This window comes from Talpa occidentalis, unplaced genomic scaffold (assembly GCF_014898055.3).
Source record: "Talpa occidentalis isolate TD23 unplaced genomic scaffold, MPIMG_talOcc4v2.1 talOcc4.14, whole genome shotgun sequence".
NCBI classification, from domain to species: domain Eukaryota; kingdom Metazoa; phylum Chordata; class Mammalia; order Eulipotyphla; family Talpidae; genus Talpa; species Talpa occidentalis.
In genome coordinates this window covers 33,481,842-33,505,962 of record NW_023601433.1, presented here as the reverse complement: position 1 = coordinate 33,505,962, position 24,121 = coordinate 33,481,842, and the positions used below count along the sequence as shown (strand labels likewise).

The following is a 24,121-nucleotide window of genomic DNA, read 5'->3' as shown; positions in this document are numbered from 1 at the left end:
TAAATAAATAAATAAATGAAAAGAAAGAACTTATGAAATAATTAAACACAAAACTATGAACAAAATTGCAGGAAAACATTTCCACATATCAATGATCATTCTAAACAAATGGTCAACTCACAAATAAAACACAAAGAGTAGTATATTTGACTAGGAAACGAAAATCCAGCCTTCTTCTGCTGCCTCCAGGAAACATCCTTAGTCCCAAGGATAAACATATATCGAAAGAAAGGTGGAAAACAATTCTATAAGCAAATGGCACCAAAAGAAAGGCAGGGACAACTATACTTACACTAGATCAATTATATTTCTAGTTAAAAAAGGTGACAAGAGGGCCTCCCTGGTTGTGCAGTGGATTGAGCACAGTGCTGTGATGCTGTCTGCAGCCTCTGCAGTGCCAGTTTGATTCCTGGCTAGCCAGGGAGTAACCCACATGGTGCAGCACACCTCTCCTGTTTTGCCTGCTGTTCCCCTTAGCAGTGTGCTTCAGTCCTTCTGCCTATTCTGCTCCCTGCTCTGTCTCTGGTGAATTCTCTCACCCTCCCGTGCCTCTGGCCTGTACCCCAGTACTTGTATAAATAAATAAATCTTTAAAAATAAAATAAATAAATAAAAAAAAAAGGTGACAAGAGACAGGGATGGATACTATATAATCTTCAGGGGACAATACTCCAGGAAGACATAACACTCATCAATATGTACTCACCAAATGAAGAAACACAACATATATTAGACAATTATTTTACAATTTGAAAACAGACATTGGATAAAAACACCTATGTGGAAGGAAATTTCAAAATCCCACTCTCATCAATGGATATATCGACAAGACAGAAAATAAACAAGAAAGCATGCCCTAGGGAAAGGTCTAGACCACATCAGCCTAACAGATATTTATAGGGAACTGCACTCCCCAAAAACCAAATACACATCTTTCACAAGTGCACTTGTAGAATTCTATATGTCAGAAGACAAATAAAAACAAGTATTTGAGACTGAAACAATTCCAAGTATCATATCTGAACATATGGATATCCAATTAGAGATTAACTACAAAAAGTAAACAAGGTGATCCACCAATACATGGACATTGAACACTACACTACTAAAAGACAACTGGGTTAATGAGGAAATCAGTCAAAGAAGAAATAAAAAAAGAAATCCTTGAGACAAATAATAATGAGGACACAGGCTTCCAGATCATAAGGGACACAACAAAAGCAGTATTAAAAGGGAAGTATATAGCAATACAGGCCTACATCAAGATAAAAGAAAGAACCCAAATTAACAATCTAAACTCTTATCTGTAGGAAATAGAAAAAGAAGAATGAAAGAACTCAAAATCCAGTAAAGGAAAGAAATAATAAAAATTAAAGCAAAAAAAATGAGAAATAAAAGTAAAAATAATAATTAAAACATAAAAATCCAGAAGATTGATGTAACCAAAATCTTTTTTTTTAAATAAGCAAAATAGAAAAACTTCTAGCTAGGCTCACAAAGTAAAAGAGGGAGAAAACTCAAATGAATAAGATCATAAATGAATGAGGACAAATTACAATAGACAAAGTAAAAATCCAGAAGATAATTGGAGATTACTATGGGTATTTATAACCAAACAAATTCTACAATATAGATGAGCTAGACAAATTCTTAAAATTATGCAATCACCCAAGGCTTAATAATGAATAAATGGAAAATTTGAACAAACCAATTACAAGCAAAGACATTGAAAAAGTAATCAAGACCCCACCAAAATAAAAGCCCAGTATGAAATATTTTCATAATAAAGTTCTACCAAAATTTCAAAGATGAACTAGTACCTATTCTGCTCAAATTCTTTCCAAAATATTGAGAAAGAAGGAATATTTCCAAATACATTTTATGAAGCCAACATCATACTCATAGCAAAATGAGCAAAGAGAACAACAAAAAGAAAATCACAGGCCAATCTCCCTAATGAATATAGATTCTAAAATCCTTGCAATCCAAATACAATAATGTATTAAATGGATTATACACCATGACCAAGTGGAATTTATTCCAGAAACAAAGATGATTCACTCTGTGAAAATCAGATAATGTTATCGACCACATCAACAAAAAGGAAAATAAAAACCACATGATCATATCAATAGATACCAGGGAAAGCATCTGATAAAGTTCAACATCCATTTGATGAAAATTCTTCAAAAACTTGGGATAAAAGAAACATATCTTTTTAAAAAATGCAACAAACACACAGCTAACATCATTCTTAATGGTGGAAAAACTGAACACCTTTTTAATAAGATCTGGTACAAGACAAGGATGGCCACTCTCACCACTATTAAGCACATTACCAGAAAACCTAGCTATAATAATTAGACAACAGAAAAATATAAAATGAATCCAAATTAAAAAAAAATGATAGCATCGCTATTTGCAGATGTTACAACATATATAGTGAACCCTAGATATCGATGAGAAAACTAAAACAATAAAACAGTTTGGTAAAATTGTAGATTACAAAATCAATATACAAAAATCAGTTGCTTTCCTATAAGCAAATAATCAGTCTGTAGAGGAAGTAAATAACAAAACTATCCAGTTTTTAATTGTAGTAAACACACACACACACACACACACACACACACCTATAAATAAACTTAACAAAGTAAGTGAAGGAATACTGCAAGAGAAATCATGAAATAATATTAAAAGAAACAGAAGGCACAAAAAATGGAAAAACATTCATTCCCTGCTCATATTTTGGAATAAACAAAATTATCAAAATGGCTATCCTATCAAAGGAAATCCTACCAGATTCAATGTAATTCCTTTAAAAATCTCATTGGTGTTCTTCAAATAAATGGAATAAATATTGCTGAAATGGCCCCAAATAGCCAAAGCTCTCCTAACTACAATGGCAAAGAACTGAATATTATACTTCCAGACTTCAAACTACACTACAAAGCCATAATCATTAAAATAGCATGGTAGTGGAACAACAACAATGACATAACCCACAGAGGACAATGGAGCAGAATGGAAAGGTAAGAAATAAAACCACACATATATGGACAATTCATTTATGACAAGGGTGCAAAGACTATACAGTGAAAAAGGAATTTCTCTTCAAAAAATGGTGGTGCAGTGGCCTCCCCTGTAGCGCAGCGGTTGAACGCTGGGTTGCAAAGCTGCCCGCAGTCTCTGTGGTGCCGGTTCGATTCCCGGCTGCTCCCCGGCCCCTGGAGGAGGGTCCCACATGGCGCGCAGACCTCTCCTGCCACACGCTGCTCCCCTCAGCAGTGTACTTCGGTCCTTCTGCCTGCTCTGCTCCCCGCTCTGGCTCTGGTGAATTCTCTCACCCTCCCGCGCTTCTGACTGTACCCAGTGCATGTATAAACAAAACAAACAAACAAATAAATAAATAAAACATGCCTCTATTAAAAAAAAAGTGGTGGTGCAAAAGAATAAAGCTAGACTACTATCTCACACTGTACACAAAATTTAAATCAAAATGGGTAATAGATTTGGTTGTAATACCTGTAAATATAAAATATATAGACATAAAACACTCCATGACATAAACTTCAGAATTGTCTAGAATCATCTTTGAGGACTTGTCTACAAGCAAGGAAAACAAATGGGAAAATAAACAACTGGGACTACATAAAACTATAAAGTTGTACACCAAAAGAGACAGTAACTAATATGCAGAGACACCCTACTGAAGAGGAAAAAATATTTGCACACCCTACATCTGCAAGGTCTTGACATAAGTCAAGATCTACAAAGAGCTCATACAACACAACAAGAACAAATCAAGCAACCTAATCAAAAAATGGGCAGTAGAGGTAAATATACACTTCTCCAACAAAGAAATGCAAATGTCCAAGAGACATGTGAAAAGAAAATGTTCAACATTGCTTATTAATAAAGAAATGCAGGGGTTTCCCCTAGTGGCGCAGGTGGTTGAGTGCAGCACTGTGAAGCTGTCCACAGCCTCTGCAGTGCTGGTTTGATCCCTGCCAGCCGGCAAGAATCCCACATGGTGCGGCAGACCTCTCCTGTCACTCCCTCTGCTCCCCTCAGCAGTGTATTTCATCAGTCTGCCTATTCTGTTCCCTGCTCTTTCTCTGGTGAATCCTCTCACCCTCCCACAGATCTGGCCTGTACTCCTGTTCTTGTATAAATAAATAAATAAATCTTAAAAAAAAATAAAGAAATGCAAATCAAAACCGTGATGAAATACCACCTCATACCTGTGGGATGGTCCATATTAAATAAATAAATAACAAAATAAATAAAAATATATTTAAATATATAAATGTGTAAATTATTTATTTAAATAAATATATACACACGGATATATATATACACACTGATATATACTTGTGTGTGTGTATATATATATATACATGTATGTGTATGTGTGTATACACACACACACAAGAAAACAATTTGCTGGCATCCACATACAAAGGATGTTGAGGAAAACAAACCCTAGTGCACTGCTCATAGAATGTAAACTGACCCAGCCCCTATGGAAGGCTGTGTAGAGTTTTCTCTATACAGTAGAAATGTATCTGCCATATGACCAGCTATTCCACATCCAGGATTCTATCTTTATATGTAGGACTCTTACAGTAGCCAAGATATTGAATCAACTGAAATACCCTAAAACAGATGAATGGTTCAAGAAAATACACACACACACACACACACACACACACACACTCAATGGGATACTGTTTAACGATCGAAAAGATACATCAATACCATTTATTAAAAAGATACATCATGCCATTTATGGCAACATGGATAGAGATGGAAGGTATTATAGTTAGCAAAATAAATGAGAAGTAGAAAGATAAATGCTGGATACTTGCACTTATTATTGGAATAAAGAGAAACCAAACAAAAAAGTCAAAGGTAAACCTTGAGAGCTGAACATAGATATGAGACATACAGGAGGGGAGAGGAATGAAAATGGAGTGTTGAAAACAAGAGAGGGAAGAGCCCACTGGACTCTGATAAGCCTACCAGAAGGGGGATGTCGTGGGGTGGGAGCAAATGGGAGAGGGGTGTGTAAATGAGGATTACTAGGGCTTTGGTGGTGAGTGTAGTCAAGTAACATACAATTGTAGATGTGTAAACCTATACATGTAGTGCGATGTAAATCAACATTACCTCAATAAATATAACTTTAAAAAGGAAACATGGAAAATTTAAGTAGTTTTCTAATATCAGTTAAAAATTGCTTACATGGGATACTAATTTAGTGTAATTCCAGATTTAGATGTTAATAAAAATTAAGAAGTGTTGGTAATTATTAGAGTCAGAGAGTAAACACTGGAAAAGGACTAAGATGGCTCACAGGTTTCTAATTTATATAAATGGCGGCAGTATTAACTGAGATACACACATCTGATGAAGAATCAGGCAGTTGTATGTGTATTCATACTTTTCTCTATGCCCAGGAAAACTTGGTCATTAATGGTGGTAGGGATAATGTAGTTATAAAATATGATTACTATATTTGATTTTTAGATGAAATATTGTATTCCAAACTGAAAAAAATGTATTTATACTCTGCTTTCCTGGAATATAATAATTTCATAGTACAAAGCACATTTATATTCATAAAGAAGTAGATTATTGTCTTCTTTTTATTCAAAATTTGATGTTCCTGACATTCATGCCTCTTTTTCTGCTTATGTTTTTTTCTGATGAAAATATAAAAACTGAAGAATTGTAAGAAAGCTGTAGCTTACATGTATTGTTGTTGTGCACCCATTCTTTCTGGAAACTGTTTCCATTTATACCTCCTGGCACCTTGAATGTGTTTACACTTTCTGATCTCAGCTTTTATGTCCATTTTTGAAAACTGGGTTTTTTTTTTTAAGTGGGAAATTTTTTTTTTAATTTATTTATTTAGTTATACAAGCACTGGGTACAGTCAGAAGCATGGGAGAGTGAGAGAATTCACTAGAGCCAGAGCAGGGAACAGAAGAGGCAGACTGACAAAATACACTGCTGAGGGGAGCAGCAGGTGTGGCAGGAGAGGTCTGTCGCGCCATGTGGGACCCTCACCGGCAACCGAGGATCGAACCAGCGCTGCAGAGGCTGGGGCAGCTTTTTTTTTTTTTTTTCCATTGAGTTGTATGAGTTCTTTGTAGATCTTGGATACTACTTCTCTGTCCCATGTATGATGTTCAAATGTTTTTCCCATGCCATAAGGTGACTTTTTTTCTTTGACTATGCATACATTTTTTACTTTAATGAAGTCCCATTAGTTTATTCTTGCCTTTGTCCTTTGCTTCTGGAGTCGATACCCAAAGACACCCCTCAAGTCAATGCACTGTAGTAGTTTACCTATGATATAATATATATATATATATATATATTATGGCTTCAGATCTTACAACAAACTCTTTAATCCATTTTGATTAATTTTTTATGTAAGGTATAAAATAGTAGTCCAGGATTCCCAACACACTATATGACAAAGAGACTTTCCTTTCTGTAATTCTTACTCTTGACTCCTTTGTCCTAGATTTACTGTCCATATAAGTGTAGGATTATTTATGGGCTCTATCAGATTTTGTTTCATTTGTCTGTGTGTCTACTTTTTTCCAATGCCATTAATTTTAATGACTATAGATTTTTAGTATAGCTTGAAGTCTGAGATAACTTCTTTCCTACTATTGCGGCTCCATATACACTTCTGTAATTTTAGTTGTATTACTAAGAAAAATATTATTGAGACTTTGGTATTTAATCTGTACATTACTTTGTATAGCACAGAAATAATTTTATCAATGATAATTCTCCCATCACATGCTCAAGGAATATCTCTCCATTCCTTATATCTTCGATTTCTTTCAACAATCTCTTAAATTTTTCATTGTGCAGGTCTTTCACTTCTAAAACACACTGAGAACAGTCTCATGTTTAAATAAGTCAAGTTTATTACACATTGCACTCTGGGAGAACACACACCATTTTGAACCATTGGGTTCTCAGTAACATAATTAGAATCTATTTTAACATTTGGGCTTTGGTGGTTTTGGAGAGGAAGTGGTCCCTTGTACTTGATTGAATGTTTTTGAAAATTTGTTATTTATAAATTAACATAAAAATAAATATGTGTTTTGACTATTTCAAGAAATAAGACCAATATTTGGAAAAATATTTTCCAGATATATAAAATGTCTTATATTTAGTGAGATTTATTGAGAACCCATCACAAATGTGATTTATTTATGCTGTTAATTAAAAAAAAATATTTCCATCAGTGTGTCTGTATGGTTTTATGGTTCTGCAAATGAATTTAGATGGTTCTAAGAACTTGTTCACTTTCCTGAGGGAAATATTATAATGAAAGGTGGAAGATTTATATGATCAGAAGAGAAACCAGAGTATTAGAGAGAAACATATCAATGTTGTTGCCTCAGGAATATTTGAGCACTTTACATTGTGACTAAGAATTAAAATTTTTTTCATTAATGGCTTGAGTAGAAAATACAAAAAAGTTTATTTTAATTAAGAAGACAAATCAAAATTGTAACAAAGCCCTCGTATATCATATTAACAAGTTTCATAGTATTTTTCTTTCTTGGTACCTCTAATTCACATTCTCTCTATGGATAACTGTTGGCATTTATAGTTGAGAGAATACATTAATTTATACAGGGGATACAGACTGTAATGGAAGTAAGTTAGGCACAGGACAGAGACTAGTTAAGGTCTTCTAGCAGGACAGGGGTAGGGAAGGACCTTTACCATGTCAGTTCCACAGCATGGGTAATGGAATAATTTTGTTTCCAAATTATTTTGATTTCTTTGTTCGAATAATGGATGAAGTTGATAGCCTTGGAAAGGAAAGCTATCACACTTCAGTGTGGTTATAGAAAGTAAAAATTGGGTAACAATCAACTATTCTTTGTATGATGGTGCCATCCTTTTGTATCCTCATTTTAGAATAAGATTTGTGAATGGGAATCTTGCTATTAATTCATTCATTATTTCAACATTTATTGTTCACCCTTTTTCATGTCTGGTACTGGGCTGGGTGTTAAGGATCAATAACTAATAATGCTCATTCTATATTCAAGAATTTCTGCAATAGTGCAAAGGAAAGGGGAAGGCAGACAAAATTTAAGAGAGCATGATAAAACCATTGTCAAGTGTAATAAAAGATGAGGCGATTAATACAACTTAGAGAAGCACACTACCTAGTAATGTGGGGTGTGGTGAGCATAGTAGGCTTATTGGAATAATTGATGTCTGAAATTAATTTGTGGAGAGGTTAGTCAAGGAAGAAATAGATGAAAGCATGATAGTATTATCAAAATCATGGAAGAAACTATTTGCCTTATGCAGAACTCTGAGCATTTTCATAAGGAAGTATTTTCCTGATTGTTTTTGCTTCAAATCATGTTACTGGGATTACTCAACAATGCAACTCCCACTGTGTCTGGTAAATTGAGACAGCATATCATTTTGTAACTAAAATTTAAATGTCTAAATATTCAAAGCAAAAGTATGGTCACTGATCAGGGCTACATCTTTTAGAAGTTTATGTTTCCATTATAACTTGCTTGAGATATTTATATCTATATCTATATTATCTACATTTACATCACCTATCTATACATAGTTATAGGTGCATCTCTTAATTAGAAATTAAGGGATTATACCTATTTAATTGCTCACTTGCCATTTCTTTAAATAAACAAAATATGAAAAAAAAAGCCAGCAATTCTACTCCTTGGTATGTATCCAAATAATGCAAAAAAACACTAGTATCAAAGGATATATGCACTCCTATTCATTACTGTATTATTTATTATAGCCACATTATAGAAACAATCTGAGTTCCAATTACAGATTAATGAGTGGATTAAAATTATGTGGTACATATGTAGGATTGAATGCTACTCATCTATAAAATAAGATCAAATGTTATCATTTGTGATAACATGGATGGAGGGTATTATGCTAAATGAAATAAGTCAGAAGTAGAATTACAACTACAGGATAATTCACTTATATGTAGGAGAGAAACAAAAAAATGGACTGACAAATCTAAACCAAAACAAAGCCTAGAAGTTGACTTCCAAGTGGAGGTTACTGGAGGTAGATGGTGGAGTGGGAACAAAGTGATGAGGGGGCCCAATGGCCTGTGATAAAGGTCACAGGTATTTTGGTATTAGGTGTGGTGATATGCATCTGAACATTTATTAACCTATTCCTCTAAGTCATGTACAATATTGTAAACCAATGTTACCACAATAAAAATAAATTAATAAACTAAAGGGTGCATGCATGTTAACTGACAGTCTTCAGAATTTTAGCCAATCTATCCATTTATTCATTAAACATAAAGTTAATAAATTGCTTGAAAAGTCCATTTCTTGATAAACCCCTCCTCATTGCAATATCCTCTTTAAATTTAAATTATAGTTCTCAACATGGCTATGATATTATATTTTTCTTTCAATCTCTTGTTTCATTAAGATGCAAGGTTCTTTTTATTTTTCTTTCTTGGTGTTCATCTTTCTTGCCTGGGTATAAAGGTCTACTCTCACAGAAGCAAAATAGGTGAATATGTTTGGGTATGCTTTTAACAATAAATTAATAATTGATAATGCTTCCACGTAGAACTATAAATATGCTTCAGGAATCATACAGTAATAAAACAACTATAGCATCTGCCAGGTGACATTGACAGTTGATCATATTTGATTAAATTGACTCTTCAGAGCTGAACTGGTATTTCACTAGTGACAGAAATATCCAAAATTAGGTCTGACAAGATATTTTCGTATTTCCCAAATTTAATGTAGTTTCAAATTATTCCTCTTTATAGTTCTTTCTGCTTCCAGAAAAATACAAAAAATATAATAAACTATTTTTAACGCTCTCTACAAGCATTTTGAAATCATTTTTCATAATAATAATTAAAAAAAAATGTCCTGGAAGCAATGATTAGTTCTCTTCAAAAGAAAGGAAATTTCCAGTGATGACCTACATATGTTTCCCAAATAGATGTTCAAATGTGAAAATGGGTAGGTTGTATAAAATTTGGGGCCATGAATTTCTATTTTGGTCAGTATTACTCTGTGTGTGTGTGTGTTTGATCAAGTAAAAGTCGAGTCTCAGAATAACTCAGGATATAAGACTGAACATAGCACTCTGTAATACCCATTTTCTTGAGATTTCTTTGATGATGTAATTGGTCCAAAGAACATTGCATGTCTTTTCCTGCCTGATTTATAGAAGTAAATCCAAGTTCTTCAGCCTGGGTTAAAGGCCTACTGAATGAACAGTTTTATTAGTTTTAAGTCCCTATTATTCCTACCATCAAGTATATAGAAATTATACATGAAAACTCTGTTAACTATTTTACACCTTTAATTTTGAAATAGTCTCCTTCAGCAACTAAATTTCTATAGTTTTCATGCATTAAAATGTAGCTGACTCATTAAATCTTCTGTATGAAGTGGAAACATGCATTTAAAAAAAAATGCATCATACATCATTAAACTCTTGCTATGCTCCAAATACAAAAGATGAATATGACAGCCCAAGTTAAGGTATTTAATATGTCTTTAATCAAATAAGTAGTTGTGATATCATATGGTCAAAACTACAGTAAAGAACTACACAGATTCCTTTGCAGTTCCAAGTAGGGTGTTGTATATTTAAGATACAAAGTTAAGAATCAAGGCAAGTTCTGTTGTTTAAAATAATGATGGGTGCCTTGAAATAGTTAGGGGATGGTGTTGTGAAGAATCCAGGCTTGAAGCATGCTGGAGTCTTCAAAAACTGACAAGTTTGACTTGGTTTGAGATACAAGGATGGAATGTGGGCAACAATAAATGAGAGGGACCATAATATAAAGCATGGTGATGGCATACTTAGAATTGTTCTTGAATTACAGTGGTCACTCAAATACTTATTAAAAGAATGGATGAATGAATCATTCTGTCTACAATTAATATATGGAATTAAGTTTAATTGTTTAATACGATTTACTAATTTGAATCTTCCCTATTGAAGAAAAGTTATGTATTTACTCTGTTTTCAGTACTCCTTATGGTTTATCTTTAATCTCTTAAAACATTGATAAATGTTCCCAACATGAATGCTAAAAGTTGAACATTGTTAAACTTAACATGTTCACATATATCTGTGTTTTTCTCTTTTATTTTTCTAGGTTCAGATATTGTTCAATGGTTAATAAAGAACTTAACTATAGAAGATCCAGGTAAATCAACATTTTTCCAATTGATAGAATTACTTTCTTTGTGGTTTTAATAAATATGTTTTCTCAGGTCTATTAATACAAGAAAGTAAACATGCAAATAACAATTAAATTTAAACTATTTTGGCATTTACACAAATTTTATGATAATATAATTTAGTTAAATTATCTTATTATAGTTTTATAATCTTCACATATTTACTGTCCCATTTTATATATTATTAGAGTGATTGGTGATAGAATGGATACATTGTACACATGTCCATTAATATTGTATATGGAACTTTTATAGCAAGTGGTTATGAAGCAATGAAGTTTCCATTCATGAAACATTAAAAACCACCTTGATTTATAGTTTTGCCATAAATCCACTTATGCATATAAGTTTGAAAGCAAAGTTATTTGTAATTGCAGTTTTTTGCCAAACTTACATGGTTTTTGTAATGTTCTAATTTAATTCATGAACCTACTTACTGTGGTGAACATTATGTCTGTTCTATAACAATAAACCGGTTTCCAGAGTTTGGAAACAATTTCTACCATCCTGTGTTTGGAAATACCTAGAACAGATTTCTACATATGTGACACCTTTTATGACTTTAAGAAATTATAATGTGAGAACCTTCATGCCTATGAAATAAAAATGAAGTTTAAGGTATAACGATCTTAAAAAAAAATCTTATGAAAAACTGGGAGCAAAATGACTGGTAGAGAAGGATGGCTATGCACTTATATAACATATCTTCCCTTCAGTTAGAGAGGAATAGTCATGGCTTTTTTGACTACCTCCTTAGGATGATTTACAAGTAACATTACATGGAGATGCAAAGTTTTAACTTTTTCCTCATTTTTAGCTAATCTATTTATTTATTTATTTTTAAAGATTTATTTATTTTATACAAGAACTGGGGTACAGGTCAGAAGTGTGGGAGGCTGAGAGGATTCACCAGAGACAGAGCGAGGAGCAGAACAGGCAGATTGACAAAATATACTGCTGAGGGGAGCAGCGGGCGAGGCAGGAGAGGTCTGCCACACCGTGTGGGGTTCTTCCTGGCTGGCAGGGAATCAAACCAGCGCTGCAGAGGCTGTGGACAGCTTTGCAGGGCAGCGCTCAACCGCTTTGCTACTGGGGAGGCCCATTTTTAGCTAATTTATAAAGCCATACCATAAGAAAATACAGCTCTAGGGCCTCCCCCATGGTGCAGTGGTTAAGGGCTGGGTTGCGAAGCTGCCTGCAGCCTCTGCAGCGCCAGTTTGATCCCTGGTCACCACATGGTGGCGAAGGTCCCACATGGCGCCACAGACCTCTCCTGCCTCACCTGCTGCTCCCCTCAGCAGAGTATTTTGTCACTCTGCCTGTTCTGCTCTCTGCTCTGGCTCTGATGAATTCTCTCACCCTCCCATGCTTCTGACTGTACCCAATGCTTGTATAAATAAATAAATCTTAAAAAAAAAGAAAATATAGCTCTAATTCTGTACATAAGTGTCTGTGTATATTTCTGTTCATTTAGTACAGGAGTTTTACAAACACTTGTCCTAGCAAGTTACACTGCATTAAAACAAGTAAAGATGAAGCATCTGTTGTCAGCATTATGTTATCACTAAATGAAAATAGGAACTCATTATTCAGGAAAGAAAACATAGTCATAACAGATTTATATTTAATCTTCACCTCAGTGGGAATACCTGACTCTACAAACTATAGCACCAGATAAATGACCCCAGGATAAAAACTCAGTTGGCATAGTTGATGATAAGGGATTACTGATGTGCAAAGAATACTATTACTTCAAGGACAAAATTAATCTTAAAACTATTTTTTGTAAGTTGAGACTGGCAGTCTTAAGACTTTCAATAATAGTCTTTTCAGTAATAGTTTGAAAAATGATAACCTTCAGGTATAAAAAGCTAGTAAGAATCAATCATTGTTTATCATTCATATATGGGGTATTATTCTAACAGTAATAGATATGTATAATTGATCTTTCTAAGAGATTAAAGATTATATAAATCTTCATTGTATAAATACAAATTCTTCATATATATCTTCATGAAAAGATAAAATCAATCATATTGAGAAATTAATAGATTTATAATAGACTGAACAATACTTTTGATAGGATTTTTTTATGAGCTAATTTCAGAGTGAATGGTGCTGCACTAAATTTTATTTTATTTTTTAAAGATTTATTTATGCATACAAGAACTGGGGTACAGGCTAGAGGTGTGTGTGTGGGGGGGGGCCAGAGGATTCACCAGAGACCAAGTGGGAACAGAACAGGTAGACTGACTGAAATACACTGCTGAGGAGAGCAGCAGGCAAGTCAGGAGAGGGCTGATGCACCAGGCTGGTAACTCCCTGGCCAGGGAACGAGCTCATGATGCAGTGACTGCGGACAGCCTCATAGGCTGCGTCTCAACCCCTTGTGCCACCAGGGAGGCCCCTGTACTAAATTTTAAAAAGAATTAGAAGTCTTGGGCCTCCCCAGTGGCTCAGTGGGTTAAGCGCCGCACTGTGAAGCTGTCCGCAGCCTCAGCAGTGCGGGTTTGATCCCAGCCTGCCTGCGAGAATCCCACATGGTGTGGCAGACCTCCCCTGTTGTGCCTGCTGCTCCCCTCAGCAGTGTACTTCTGTTGTCTCCCTGTTCTGCTCCCTGCTCTATCTCTGGTGAATCCTCTCACCCTCCCATGCCTCTGGCCTGTACCCCAGTTCTTGTATAAAAATAAATAAATCTTAAAAAAAGTCTCAAACTTAAAAAAAAAAAATAAAAGAATTAGAAGCCTTCATGACTGTTCTGAAGATATAACACATTTTGCATACTGAAAATTAATTAATTTGGTATAGTGATTTCAACTAAATAATAACCTACCTGATATCATAAAAATTATATTGATGACTGCATGCATGAAATTAATCATACCAATTTGAAATGTCTCAGAAAGAGAATAGGTATTATAATGACAGGTTTAATTTCTATAAATTCTCTGAAAATATTTAAAAATAAGAAAGAAACCCATGACAGGTTCTGCCTTGTGCTCTATTTGGTGGTCAGGTGGTCAGTCATTTGAAAATCATTAGGGATAATTAGAAGCTTTAGATGTCAATAAATTGCTGAAAGAGAATTTTGTATTAAGTTGGAAGAAGAGACTAATGAGTGGGTGTAGAATCAGGTTCCGATGGCCTATTTCGAGTCGGGGGAAGAGGGTTCCATGACCTTCAGGTTCTTATCCAATAAGTGCTTTTTTTATACATAGTTTTCAATATTATTTTTAAAAGTTTATTTATTTATACAAGAACCAGGGTACAGGCCCCATGCGCGGGAGGGTGAGAGGATTCACCAGAGACAGAACAGAGAACAGAACCGGCTGACTGATGAAATATACTGCTGAGGGGAGCTGTGGGTGAGACAGGAGAGGTCTGCTGTACCATGTGGGACCCTCCCTGGCAGGCAGGGATGGAACCGGCGCTGCAGAGGCTACAGAGAGCTTCACGGAGCTGCGCTCCGCCTGCGCCACCAGGGGAGGCCCCATAGTTTTGAATATTAATGAATACTAAATACTATTTTCCTTTAAATTACATAAATTGAGTGCATATTTGGCTGGATATTTCAATTTCTTTATTGATTTCTTCATAGTTTCATTCATTTGGCATTATTTTGATGAATTCATACAATGAGCCAAGCATTCCAAGTGCAGCATTTCTTCCTTGGATGACTTTATTGTGTTTTACTTCCAGGGGGTTACACGCCTGACTTTTCTTCTTTTTTAATTTTGCTAGCCACATAAGTTGCTCTCAGTTTTCTGTGATGACTCAACTCTCCAGCTCATATTTATCATTTTTAATTGTAATATTTTTATTGAGGTAATATTGATATACAACAGATTATGTGACTCAGAGAGATATATGTTCATACTTTTCACATCTGTGTTATCACACCATACCCAGATGGATCAGCTTTTGTATAGATTATATTATGTTTGTTGAAATTTTTGAATTATTTTTAAACATCATTGTTTATTTTTTCACAATATAGTATTTCTCCCCTCTGGTGCAGTTGCCATAGATTTCTCAAAACAAGAGTGCCCACAGTCCACGGTGGTGTCCTCTCCCCCTGCCAACTTTCTCTACTCTCCCATCTCCCTACCCTTCCAACTGCCCTCCTTAGTGTCTTAGGCTGTGGTCTGCTTTCAAGGGTCAGTCTTACAATTTGTCTTTGACCAGTTGTTTGGTTTCTCTAGTTCAACATGTAAATGAAACTATCCAGTATTTATCATTCATGTTGTTTAGAATAAGCCCTTCCAGTTTCACCCATGTTACCACAAAAGTTACAAGGTTATCATTTTTTTTTTTTTTTGAAAGATTTATTTATTTATTTATACAAGCACTGGGTACAGTCAGAAGCGCGGGAGGGTGAGAGAATTCACTAGAGTCAGAGCGGGGAGCAGAGCAGGCAGAAGGACCGAAGTACACTGCCAAAGGGAGCAGCGGGCGGCAGGATGGGTCTGCGTGCCATGTGGGACCCTCCTCCGGTGGCCGGGGAGCAGCCGGGGATCGAACCGGCGCCGCAGAGGCTGCGGGCAGCTTCGCAACCCAGCACTCAACCGTTGCGCCACCGGGGAGGCCACAAGGTTATCATTTTTGATCACTGAGTAGTTATCCATTGTGTATATGCACTGCATCTTCTTGATCCACTCATCTGTTCTGAAGCATTTAGATTGTTTCCATATCTTGACTATTGTAAATAGCGCTGCTATAAACAGCAGTGTCTTTGGTTCTTTGGATAGGAGTACAATTACTGGGTCATATGGTAAACTCATTAGTAATCTTTTTGAATCTCCTCCATGGTTCTTCCCAGAGGGACTGGGGCAGTCTACATTGCCACCCACAATGTGATATGGTACCTTTTTCTAAACACCCTCACCAGCACTTGTTTGTGTGTTTTTATTTTCTTAAGGTGGCCAATTTCGCAGGTGTGATATGCTATCTCATTATGGTTTTGTTTTGAATTTTCCTGATGATAAGTGAGGATGAACATTATTTCATGCTTGTTGGCCATCTGCATGTATTCTTTGAGACCTGCCTGTGTCATTCTTCAGCCCGTTTTATGAATGGGTTTTTTGTTTTATTTTTGTTGAATTGTGTAAGTGCTTTGTAGATCTTTGATATCATTTCTATTTCATTTATTTCTGTTCTGACTTGATTTGTTGTTGTTCTTTTTCTAGTCCTCCAAATGAGAGATAAGACTTTTAATTTGGGTTCTTTGTAGTTTCATAATGTAGCCTGCATCGCTATATGTTTCCCATTTAGACTGCTTTTGCTGTGTCCCCTGTGTTCTGAAAGGTTGTGTCCTCATTATCATTTGCCTCCATGTATTTTCATTTATTCTTTGATTTCCTCACTAACTTATTAATTGTTCAATATAGTATTATTTAGTCTCCATGTACTAAAGTGTTTCCTTGTTTTCTTTTTGAAGTTGATTTGTAGTTCAGTAACTTTATGGTCAGATAAGATACTTGGTATGATTTTTATCTTCATGAATTTTGATGCTTATCTTGTTACTTAGTTTGTGGTCAACCCTGGAGAGTTCCTCATGCTCATTTGATTAAAAAAAAAAGTATTTTCTACTTTTTTGGAGTTGCAGGATCCTGTATATAGCTATTAATCCGTATGGTATAAATCTTTGTTAAATATGTTATGTCTTTTTTTCATTTTTTTGTCTCATTGATTTGTCCACTGGTAAGAGTGTGATGTTGAATTACCCTCCAGCATATGTGTTTTTTTTTTTCCCAAGTTGTGTTTTATGGGTTGATTTTAATTCCCTAATGTATTTTGTTGCTTCTTCATTTGGTGAGTGTATATTGGTAAGTGGTATATCTTCCTGAAGTATTTTTCCCTTTATCATTATGTAGTTGTCCATCCCTGACTCTTGTGATCATTTTTTTTAAAGATTTATTTATTTATTTATACAAGCACTGTGTACAGTCAGAAGCAAGGGAGGGTGAGAGAATTCACCAGAGACAGAGCAGGGTGCAGAACAGGTAGACTAATGAAGTACACTGCCGAGGGGAGCAGCAGGCACAGCAGGAGAGGTCTGTGCACCGTGTGGGACCCTTGCCGATGGCCGGGGATTGAACTGGCACTCCAGAGGCTGCGGGCAGCTTCGCAGCCAGGCGCTCAACCGCTGTTATCATTTTTAATTGTCTGATTTTCTTTGTATCCTCTATACTTGTTTGTTTTTTTTCCAACTCTTAATCCTGAGCCTATATTTATATTTGCAATTCAGCTCAGTTGTGTCTTTTGGAAACAGTGGAAGCTTAGATTCTATTTCCAAATCTGGCCAGCAACTATATATCTTAAAATTTGAATTTAGTCTGTTTGATATATGAAAGTATATTACTGTCATTTTATCCTTAATATTGTGTTTGTATCTATTTCCTTTTTCTTTTTTCTTTTTGTGTTTTACTCAATTTGGTGTAATACTAGAGTTTCATTTAATATTTCTCAGAGGGGGGTTTTAGATTTTGCTAATGACTTTTCTTTTGTTTGTCTGAGAAGTCCTTTATTTTTACCTCATATAAAAAAGAAAGTCTTGCAGGATATAATATTCTTGGTTGGCAGTTTTTATATTTAAAATATTCAATCACATCTTCAAATTCTCTCCTTTCCTTCAAAGTTTCTTCTGAGATATCCAATGATAATCTGATATGAGTTCCTTTACAGGAGCGCACCTTTGCAAATTTCAATATTCTTTTATTTGATTTTTTGGAAAATTCACTACTTGTCTTGGTTGATCTCATTTTGTCTAGGTACCATGGTGTTCTTTTAGCTTCCTGCATATGCATATGTATTTCCTCCTCTGGGTCTGGGAAATTTTCCTCTATTATTTATTTTAAGATTTATTTAATCATGCAAACAAGAACTGGGGCATAGGTCAGAGATGCGGGGGCGGGGTGAGAGGATTCACCAGAGACAGAGTGGGGAGCAGAACAGGCAGACCTACTATGATACAGTGCTGAGGGGAGAGTGGGCAAGACAGGAGAGGTCTGCTGCACTATGTGAGATATCTCTTTGACTGGGAATTGAACTCATGTTGCAATAGCTGGTGATAGCTTGATAGCACTCTGTCTTTATCCCTGCACCACAAGGGAGGCCCCTTTCTTCTATTATTTTTTAAAATTTATTTTTGTTCCTTTCTATCTCTTCCTCTTCTGGAATTACAATTATTCTTATATTGCCTTTCTTCATTAATTCAGATAGTTCATGAAATGCATCTTCATGCTTTTGTTTTTTATTTCATTTTTCTTTTAAATATTCTATCTTATTTCTTTGTAAATGTGCATCTTCAAGTTCACTGATTCACTCTTCCTCTGGGCTTATTACACACTTATAGCTTCCTATATTATTACTCATGTCCTCATTTAACCTTTTTTTTTTTCATCCTGCAACTCCATTATTTCCTTCTTTAGAATATCCATTTTTTAAAATATTTATTTATTTATGCATACAAGAACTGGGGTACAAACCAGAGGTGCAGGTATGGGGGTGAGAGGACCCACCAGAGACAGAATGGGGAGAGGAATAGGCAGACTGGCTGAAATACACTGTTGAGGGGAGCAGCAGGTAAGCCAGGAGAGGTCTGCAGTGCCATGGGGGTAGCTCCCAGGCTGGGGATTGAATTCATTCTGTAGTGGCTGTGGATAGCTTCATAGGTAGCATCTTAACTGCTTGGGCCACCAGGGAGGCCCTAGAATGTCAATTTTAATCCTCTGTTCATTGATCTTGTTTTTTAAGACATTCATTATTTTTCTTGAATTTTATATCTTTTAGCTGGTTTGCTGCTGGTGGGTGGGGTCTTGTGTGGCCTGGACTGATGCTTGTCCAGTTACTGCAGAACTGTTCGATATGCCTTGGACTGGGGAGAGTTCTTACCAGAGGATCACTGGTGGTAGCTGATGATGAATGGAGTCTTGAAAGGCCTGGAATGGAGCCTGTGATAGTTCCAACATTACCTCATGGTAGACCTGGTATCAGGCATTCTTCACTGTCAGAATAAGGAAATACACCTGTGTGTGTGTGTATGCACATACTAACACAATTATATATTCATAAGTATTTGTGTCTCTATTAAGGGTGGGACTTATTGATGTCTCTAACTCAAAGTCACTATCATATGGATTAATCTGTCTTTTCCTTTTCCTTGTCTATAAATTTCCATTCCTTGGATACCTCAAAACTTTAGATGATTTTTTTTAATTGCACACATTGAGGTCTATTTTTGCACTTAAATGTTTTAAGGGTTTGATGTAGACATAATATCATATATCCATTGTTATAGTTTTCTACAGAATAGTTTCATTTTCCCCAAAATTTCCTAGTAATTCAACTATTCAAATATGTCCTTAATATGGAAATATTGCTCTATTAACCATTCCCATAAAAATTTTATCTTTTCCAGAATGTCTTATAAATGAGATAATGTAGTATAAACTATAAGAAAAGTCTATAGCCTTTGAAAGCAGGTTTATTGCTGCTAGAGAATTCATTTACGGTTCATTTATTTCTTTGGGAGAATCGATATCTCATAATTTCTGTTGCTAAGTTATATTCCATATGTGAATCCATTCACCTTCTGAAGGAAATCTTGGTCACTTTCAGTTTGGGGAGATAATGAATAAAGCTGCTATGGAATTTTATCTGTTATCTTTTGTGTCAACATAAATTTTCCAAAGTGCTGGGTATCTTACAGTGTGGTTATTGATCAGACGTTGACAATTTTTCTCCTTATAAAAATCTAGCAAATTGTCTTCCAATTTAGCTATACCATTTTGCTTTCCACCAAAAATAAAGGAGAGTTCCTCCTACTCTATCACCTCACCATTACTATTAAGTAGAGTCAGGTTTAATTTTTATTTCAGTCATTCTAAAAGGTGTGCTGTGGTGTCTCATTATTGTTATTAAACTTCATTCCTTAATGACTTTGAACATTTTTTTTTTGTATGCCTGTCATCTGTGTATCCTCCCTACTGTGTCTGTTTAGATCTTTAGCACACTTTGATTCATTGTTGATTAAGTTTTAAGAATTATATATATATATGTATTTATATATTAAGATTTATTTATGCATTCAAGAACTGGGGTACAGGCCAGAGGTGCAGGGAATAAGAGGATACACCAGAGACAGAGTGGGGAACAAAACAAGCAGAGTGACTGAAATATACTGCTGAGGGGAGCAGCGGCCAAGACAGGAGAGGTCTGCTACACCATGCGGGTAGCTCCCTGGCTGGTGGGGGATCGAACTCATGCTGCAAAGGCTACAGATATCTTCATAGTTATGTGCTTAACCCCTTGCACCACTAGGGAGGCCCTATTTTTATATTTTTCTATTCAAGCGTCTTGTGTTTATTTTGCAGATATTTTCTCACGATCTGTGGCCTGTCATTTATTTTGTTGACAGTGTATTTTTAAATTCAAATTCCAGTTTTTCACTTCTGGTATTAAGGAAAGTAATCAACTTTTGCATATTGAGAACCTTGCTATGTTAGCCTTTTAATTTCAAGAGTGTTTTTGTAGTCTTTTTTTTTTTTAAGATTTAGTTATTTATTTATGCATGGAAGAACTGGGATATAGGCCAGAGGTGTAGGGGGTGAGAGGATTCACCAGAGACAGAGTGGGGAGCAGAAAAGTCACATATACTGAAATATACTGCAGAGGGGACCAGCCGGCCAGACAGGGGAGATTGGCTGCACCATTTGTGGGTTAGCTCCCTGTCCTGGTGATAGTGTTGAGACAACCCCTATGCCACAAGGCAGACCCAATTTTTGTAGTCTTGAAGATGTTCTACACAGACAATTATATAACAAAGGATTTTATTATCAGTCTGTACACTTTTTATTCCATTTGTTATCTTGTTGAATTAGTTAGGACATGCAGTACAAGACTGAATTAGTGTGAAAGAGAACAATCTTGCTCCATTCATGAACTTAAAGAGAAAGCTTTCAGTTTCTACCTAACAATGGTATTAATTATAGTGTTTTTGTTGACCTTTTTTCTCAATTTGATAAATTTCCAATTTTCTTACTATGCTAAATTGCTGTTTTTCTTTTATTATTAATGGATGTTGGGTTTTGTCTAATTATTTTGAGGGGGGTAATTGATATGATCCATATGATCTTTTAATATTCAGTCTATTACTATTATGAATTATATCAATTCCATGCTACATATTCTATCTACTGTAGGTGGATAAAATATTAAAGTGTTAATTAGATCAAATAATTGAAAAAAATACCTATCAAATCAAGTGATTACTAAGGTTGTTCACATGTTACTAAGGTTGTTCACATATCTCATGTATTCTTTTAGAATACCTCATGCTTGATTTTTCATTGATAAAATAATAGTGTTAAAATTTTCCATATAACAATGGCTTTCTCTAGTTTCCCTTCCAGCTCGATCAGTATTTGCCCTACATATCTTGATACTCTGTAAATTATACACATGTTCAAGATTTTGTCTTCTTAACAAACTGACCTCTTTATAATTGTATAATTCTTCAATTAGTGCTGATAATTTTTTATTTTTTTTAAGATTTATTTATTTATTTATACAAGAACCGGGGTACAGGCCAGATGCGTGGGAGGGTGAGAGGATTCACTAGAGACAGAGTGGGGAACAGAACAGGCAGACTTACAAAATACACTGCTGAGGGGAGCAGCAGGCACAACAGGAAAGGTCTGTGCGCCATGTGGGACCCTTGCCAGTCAGCCAGCCAGATCGAACCGGCACAGCAGAGGCTGCAGGTAGTTTCACAGCACAGCATGGCACTCAACCGCCTGCACCATCAGGAAAGGCCCAATTCTGATAACTTTTTAAATGAAATATGCCTTGTCTAGAATTAATCTAGAAATGATATCAAAAGATTGTGATCAGCTTGACCATTTTAATTTATTTCTCCATTTAGCTGTTGTTAAATGTTTTTGAGTTTTTCTATTTAAAGTGAGTGTTTATAACATACAATTGGATCTTATTTTATTTTTTATTGTCTTTTATTTTTTATTTTCTTTTTTATTTTAACATTTATCATCATTTTTTAATTTTTTGAACAATATTTTCCCCCACCCCCCCCAGATTAAATCCCCATAGAATTTCCTTCCCCAAGGCACCCATGCACCTTTGCCACTGTCTGCTGTGCTCCTCCCTCCCTCACACTCATCCCTCTCTCTCCTCCTTCCCTGTAGTATATCTCTGGTTTATAATGGTCTGTTTTTGCTTTGTTGTGTTTTGTACTGTTATTATTATTTTTTTTTACACTGATGTCTTATTTGGTTTCCCTATATTCCTGTTATAAGTGAAACCATCCGATATTTTTCTTTTTCCTTCTGGCTTATTTCACTGAGCATAATTCCTTTAGCTCCATACACGTTGCTGTGAATGGCATGTTTCTTTTTTATTGCTGAATATTATTCCATTGTGTATATATACCACATCTTCTTGATCCAGTCATCTATTTTGGGGCATTTGGGTTGTTTCCAGGTTTTACCTATTGTAAATAGTGCTGCAATAAACATGGGTGTACAGGTGCTCTTTTGAATCACTGTTTTTGTGTCCTTTGGGTAGACCCTAGTAGTGGAATTGCTGGATCGTATGGTAGCTTCATTTTTAGTAGACTGAGGAACCTCCAGACAGCTTTTCACAATGGTTGGACCAGTTTGCAATCCCACTTCCTATGTAGAAGAGTTCCTTTTTCACTGCATCCTCACCAGCATTTATTGTTGCTTGTTTTTTTTTTTTTTTTGATATGTGCCATTCTTACTGGTATAAGGTGGTTCCAATACCAAACTGTTTTACTTATCATGGATTTTATTTTATTAGTAGTATAGCTTGAAGTTCGGAAGTGTGATACCTCCTTTCTCCTTTGTTTTCATCAGTAGGGCTTTGGCTAGTCATGGTTTTTGTGGTTCCATATGAATTTCATCAGTATTTGTTCTGTTTCTTTGAAGAATGTCATTGGGATTTTTACTGGCATAGCATTGAATCTGTATATTGCTTTTGGGAGGATGGCCATTTTAATAATGTTGATTCTTCCAATCCATGAGCAGGGGATGTCTTTCCAATTTTTTGTGCCTTCTTCAATTTCTTTTAACAGCATTTATAATTTTCTTTCTGTAGGTCTTTCACCTCTTTTGTTAGGTTTATTACAAGTATTTTATTTTTTGGTTTCAATTATTAAAGGGATGGTTTTCTTGATTTCTTCTTCCGATTGATAGTTTGTGTATAGGAAGGCTACTGATTTTTGTGTGTTGATTTTGTATCCTGCTACTTTACTGAACTGGTTGATTATTTTGAGTAGTTTTTCTGTGGCGTTTTTAGGGTTCTCTGTGTATATTATCATATCATCTGCAAATAGTGATAGTTTTACTTCTTTCCCTATTTGGATTCCATGTATGCCTTTCTCTTGTCTTATTGCCCTGGCTAGGACCTCCAGTATTATATTGAAGAGCAGTGATGAGAGAGGACAACCTTATCTTGTTCCTGATCTTAAAGGAAGGGTCTTCAGCTTTTTGCCATTGAGAATAATGTTGGCAGTGGGTTTTCTGTATATAGCTTTTATCATGTTAAGGTAATTTCCTTTTATCCCGAGAATTTCAAGGGCCTTCATCATAAATGGATGTTGGACTTTGTTGAATACTTTCTCAGCATCTATTGATATGATCATATGGTTTTCATTTTTCTATCTGTTGATGTGTTGGATTATACTTATCAATTTTCGTATGTTGAACCATCCTTGTGCCCTTGGGATGAATCCCGCTTGTTTGTGGTGTACTATCCCTTTGATGCATTGTTGGATTCTGTTGGCAAGGACTTTG

At 35.3% G+C, this 24,121-nt stretch overlaps 1 protein-coding gene across 7 annotated transcripts in view; it reads left to right on the top strand.

The window, feature by feature from the left end:
• RGS7 (regulator of G protein signaling 7) overlaps positions 1-24,121 on the top strand; it is a 502,597-nt gene that overhangs the window by 332,124 nt on the left and 146,352 nt on the right. For 5 of the 7 annotated variants that reach the window (XM_054694910.1, XM_054694912.1, XM_054694914.1 and 2 more), the window contains one exon: positions 11,207-11,257. The exons of the other annotated variants lie outside the window; for them this stretch is intronic. In XM_054694910.1, coding sequence (XP_054550885.1) covers positions 11,207-11,257 — 51 coding nt within the window. The remainder of the gene's footprint in view (positions 1-11,206; positions 11,258-24,121) is intronic. 7 annotated transcript variants of the gene reach the window in all.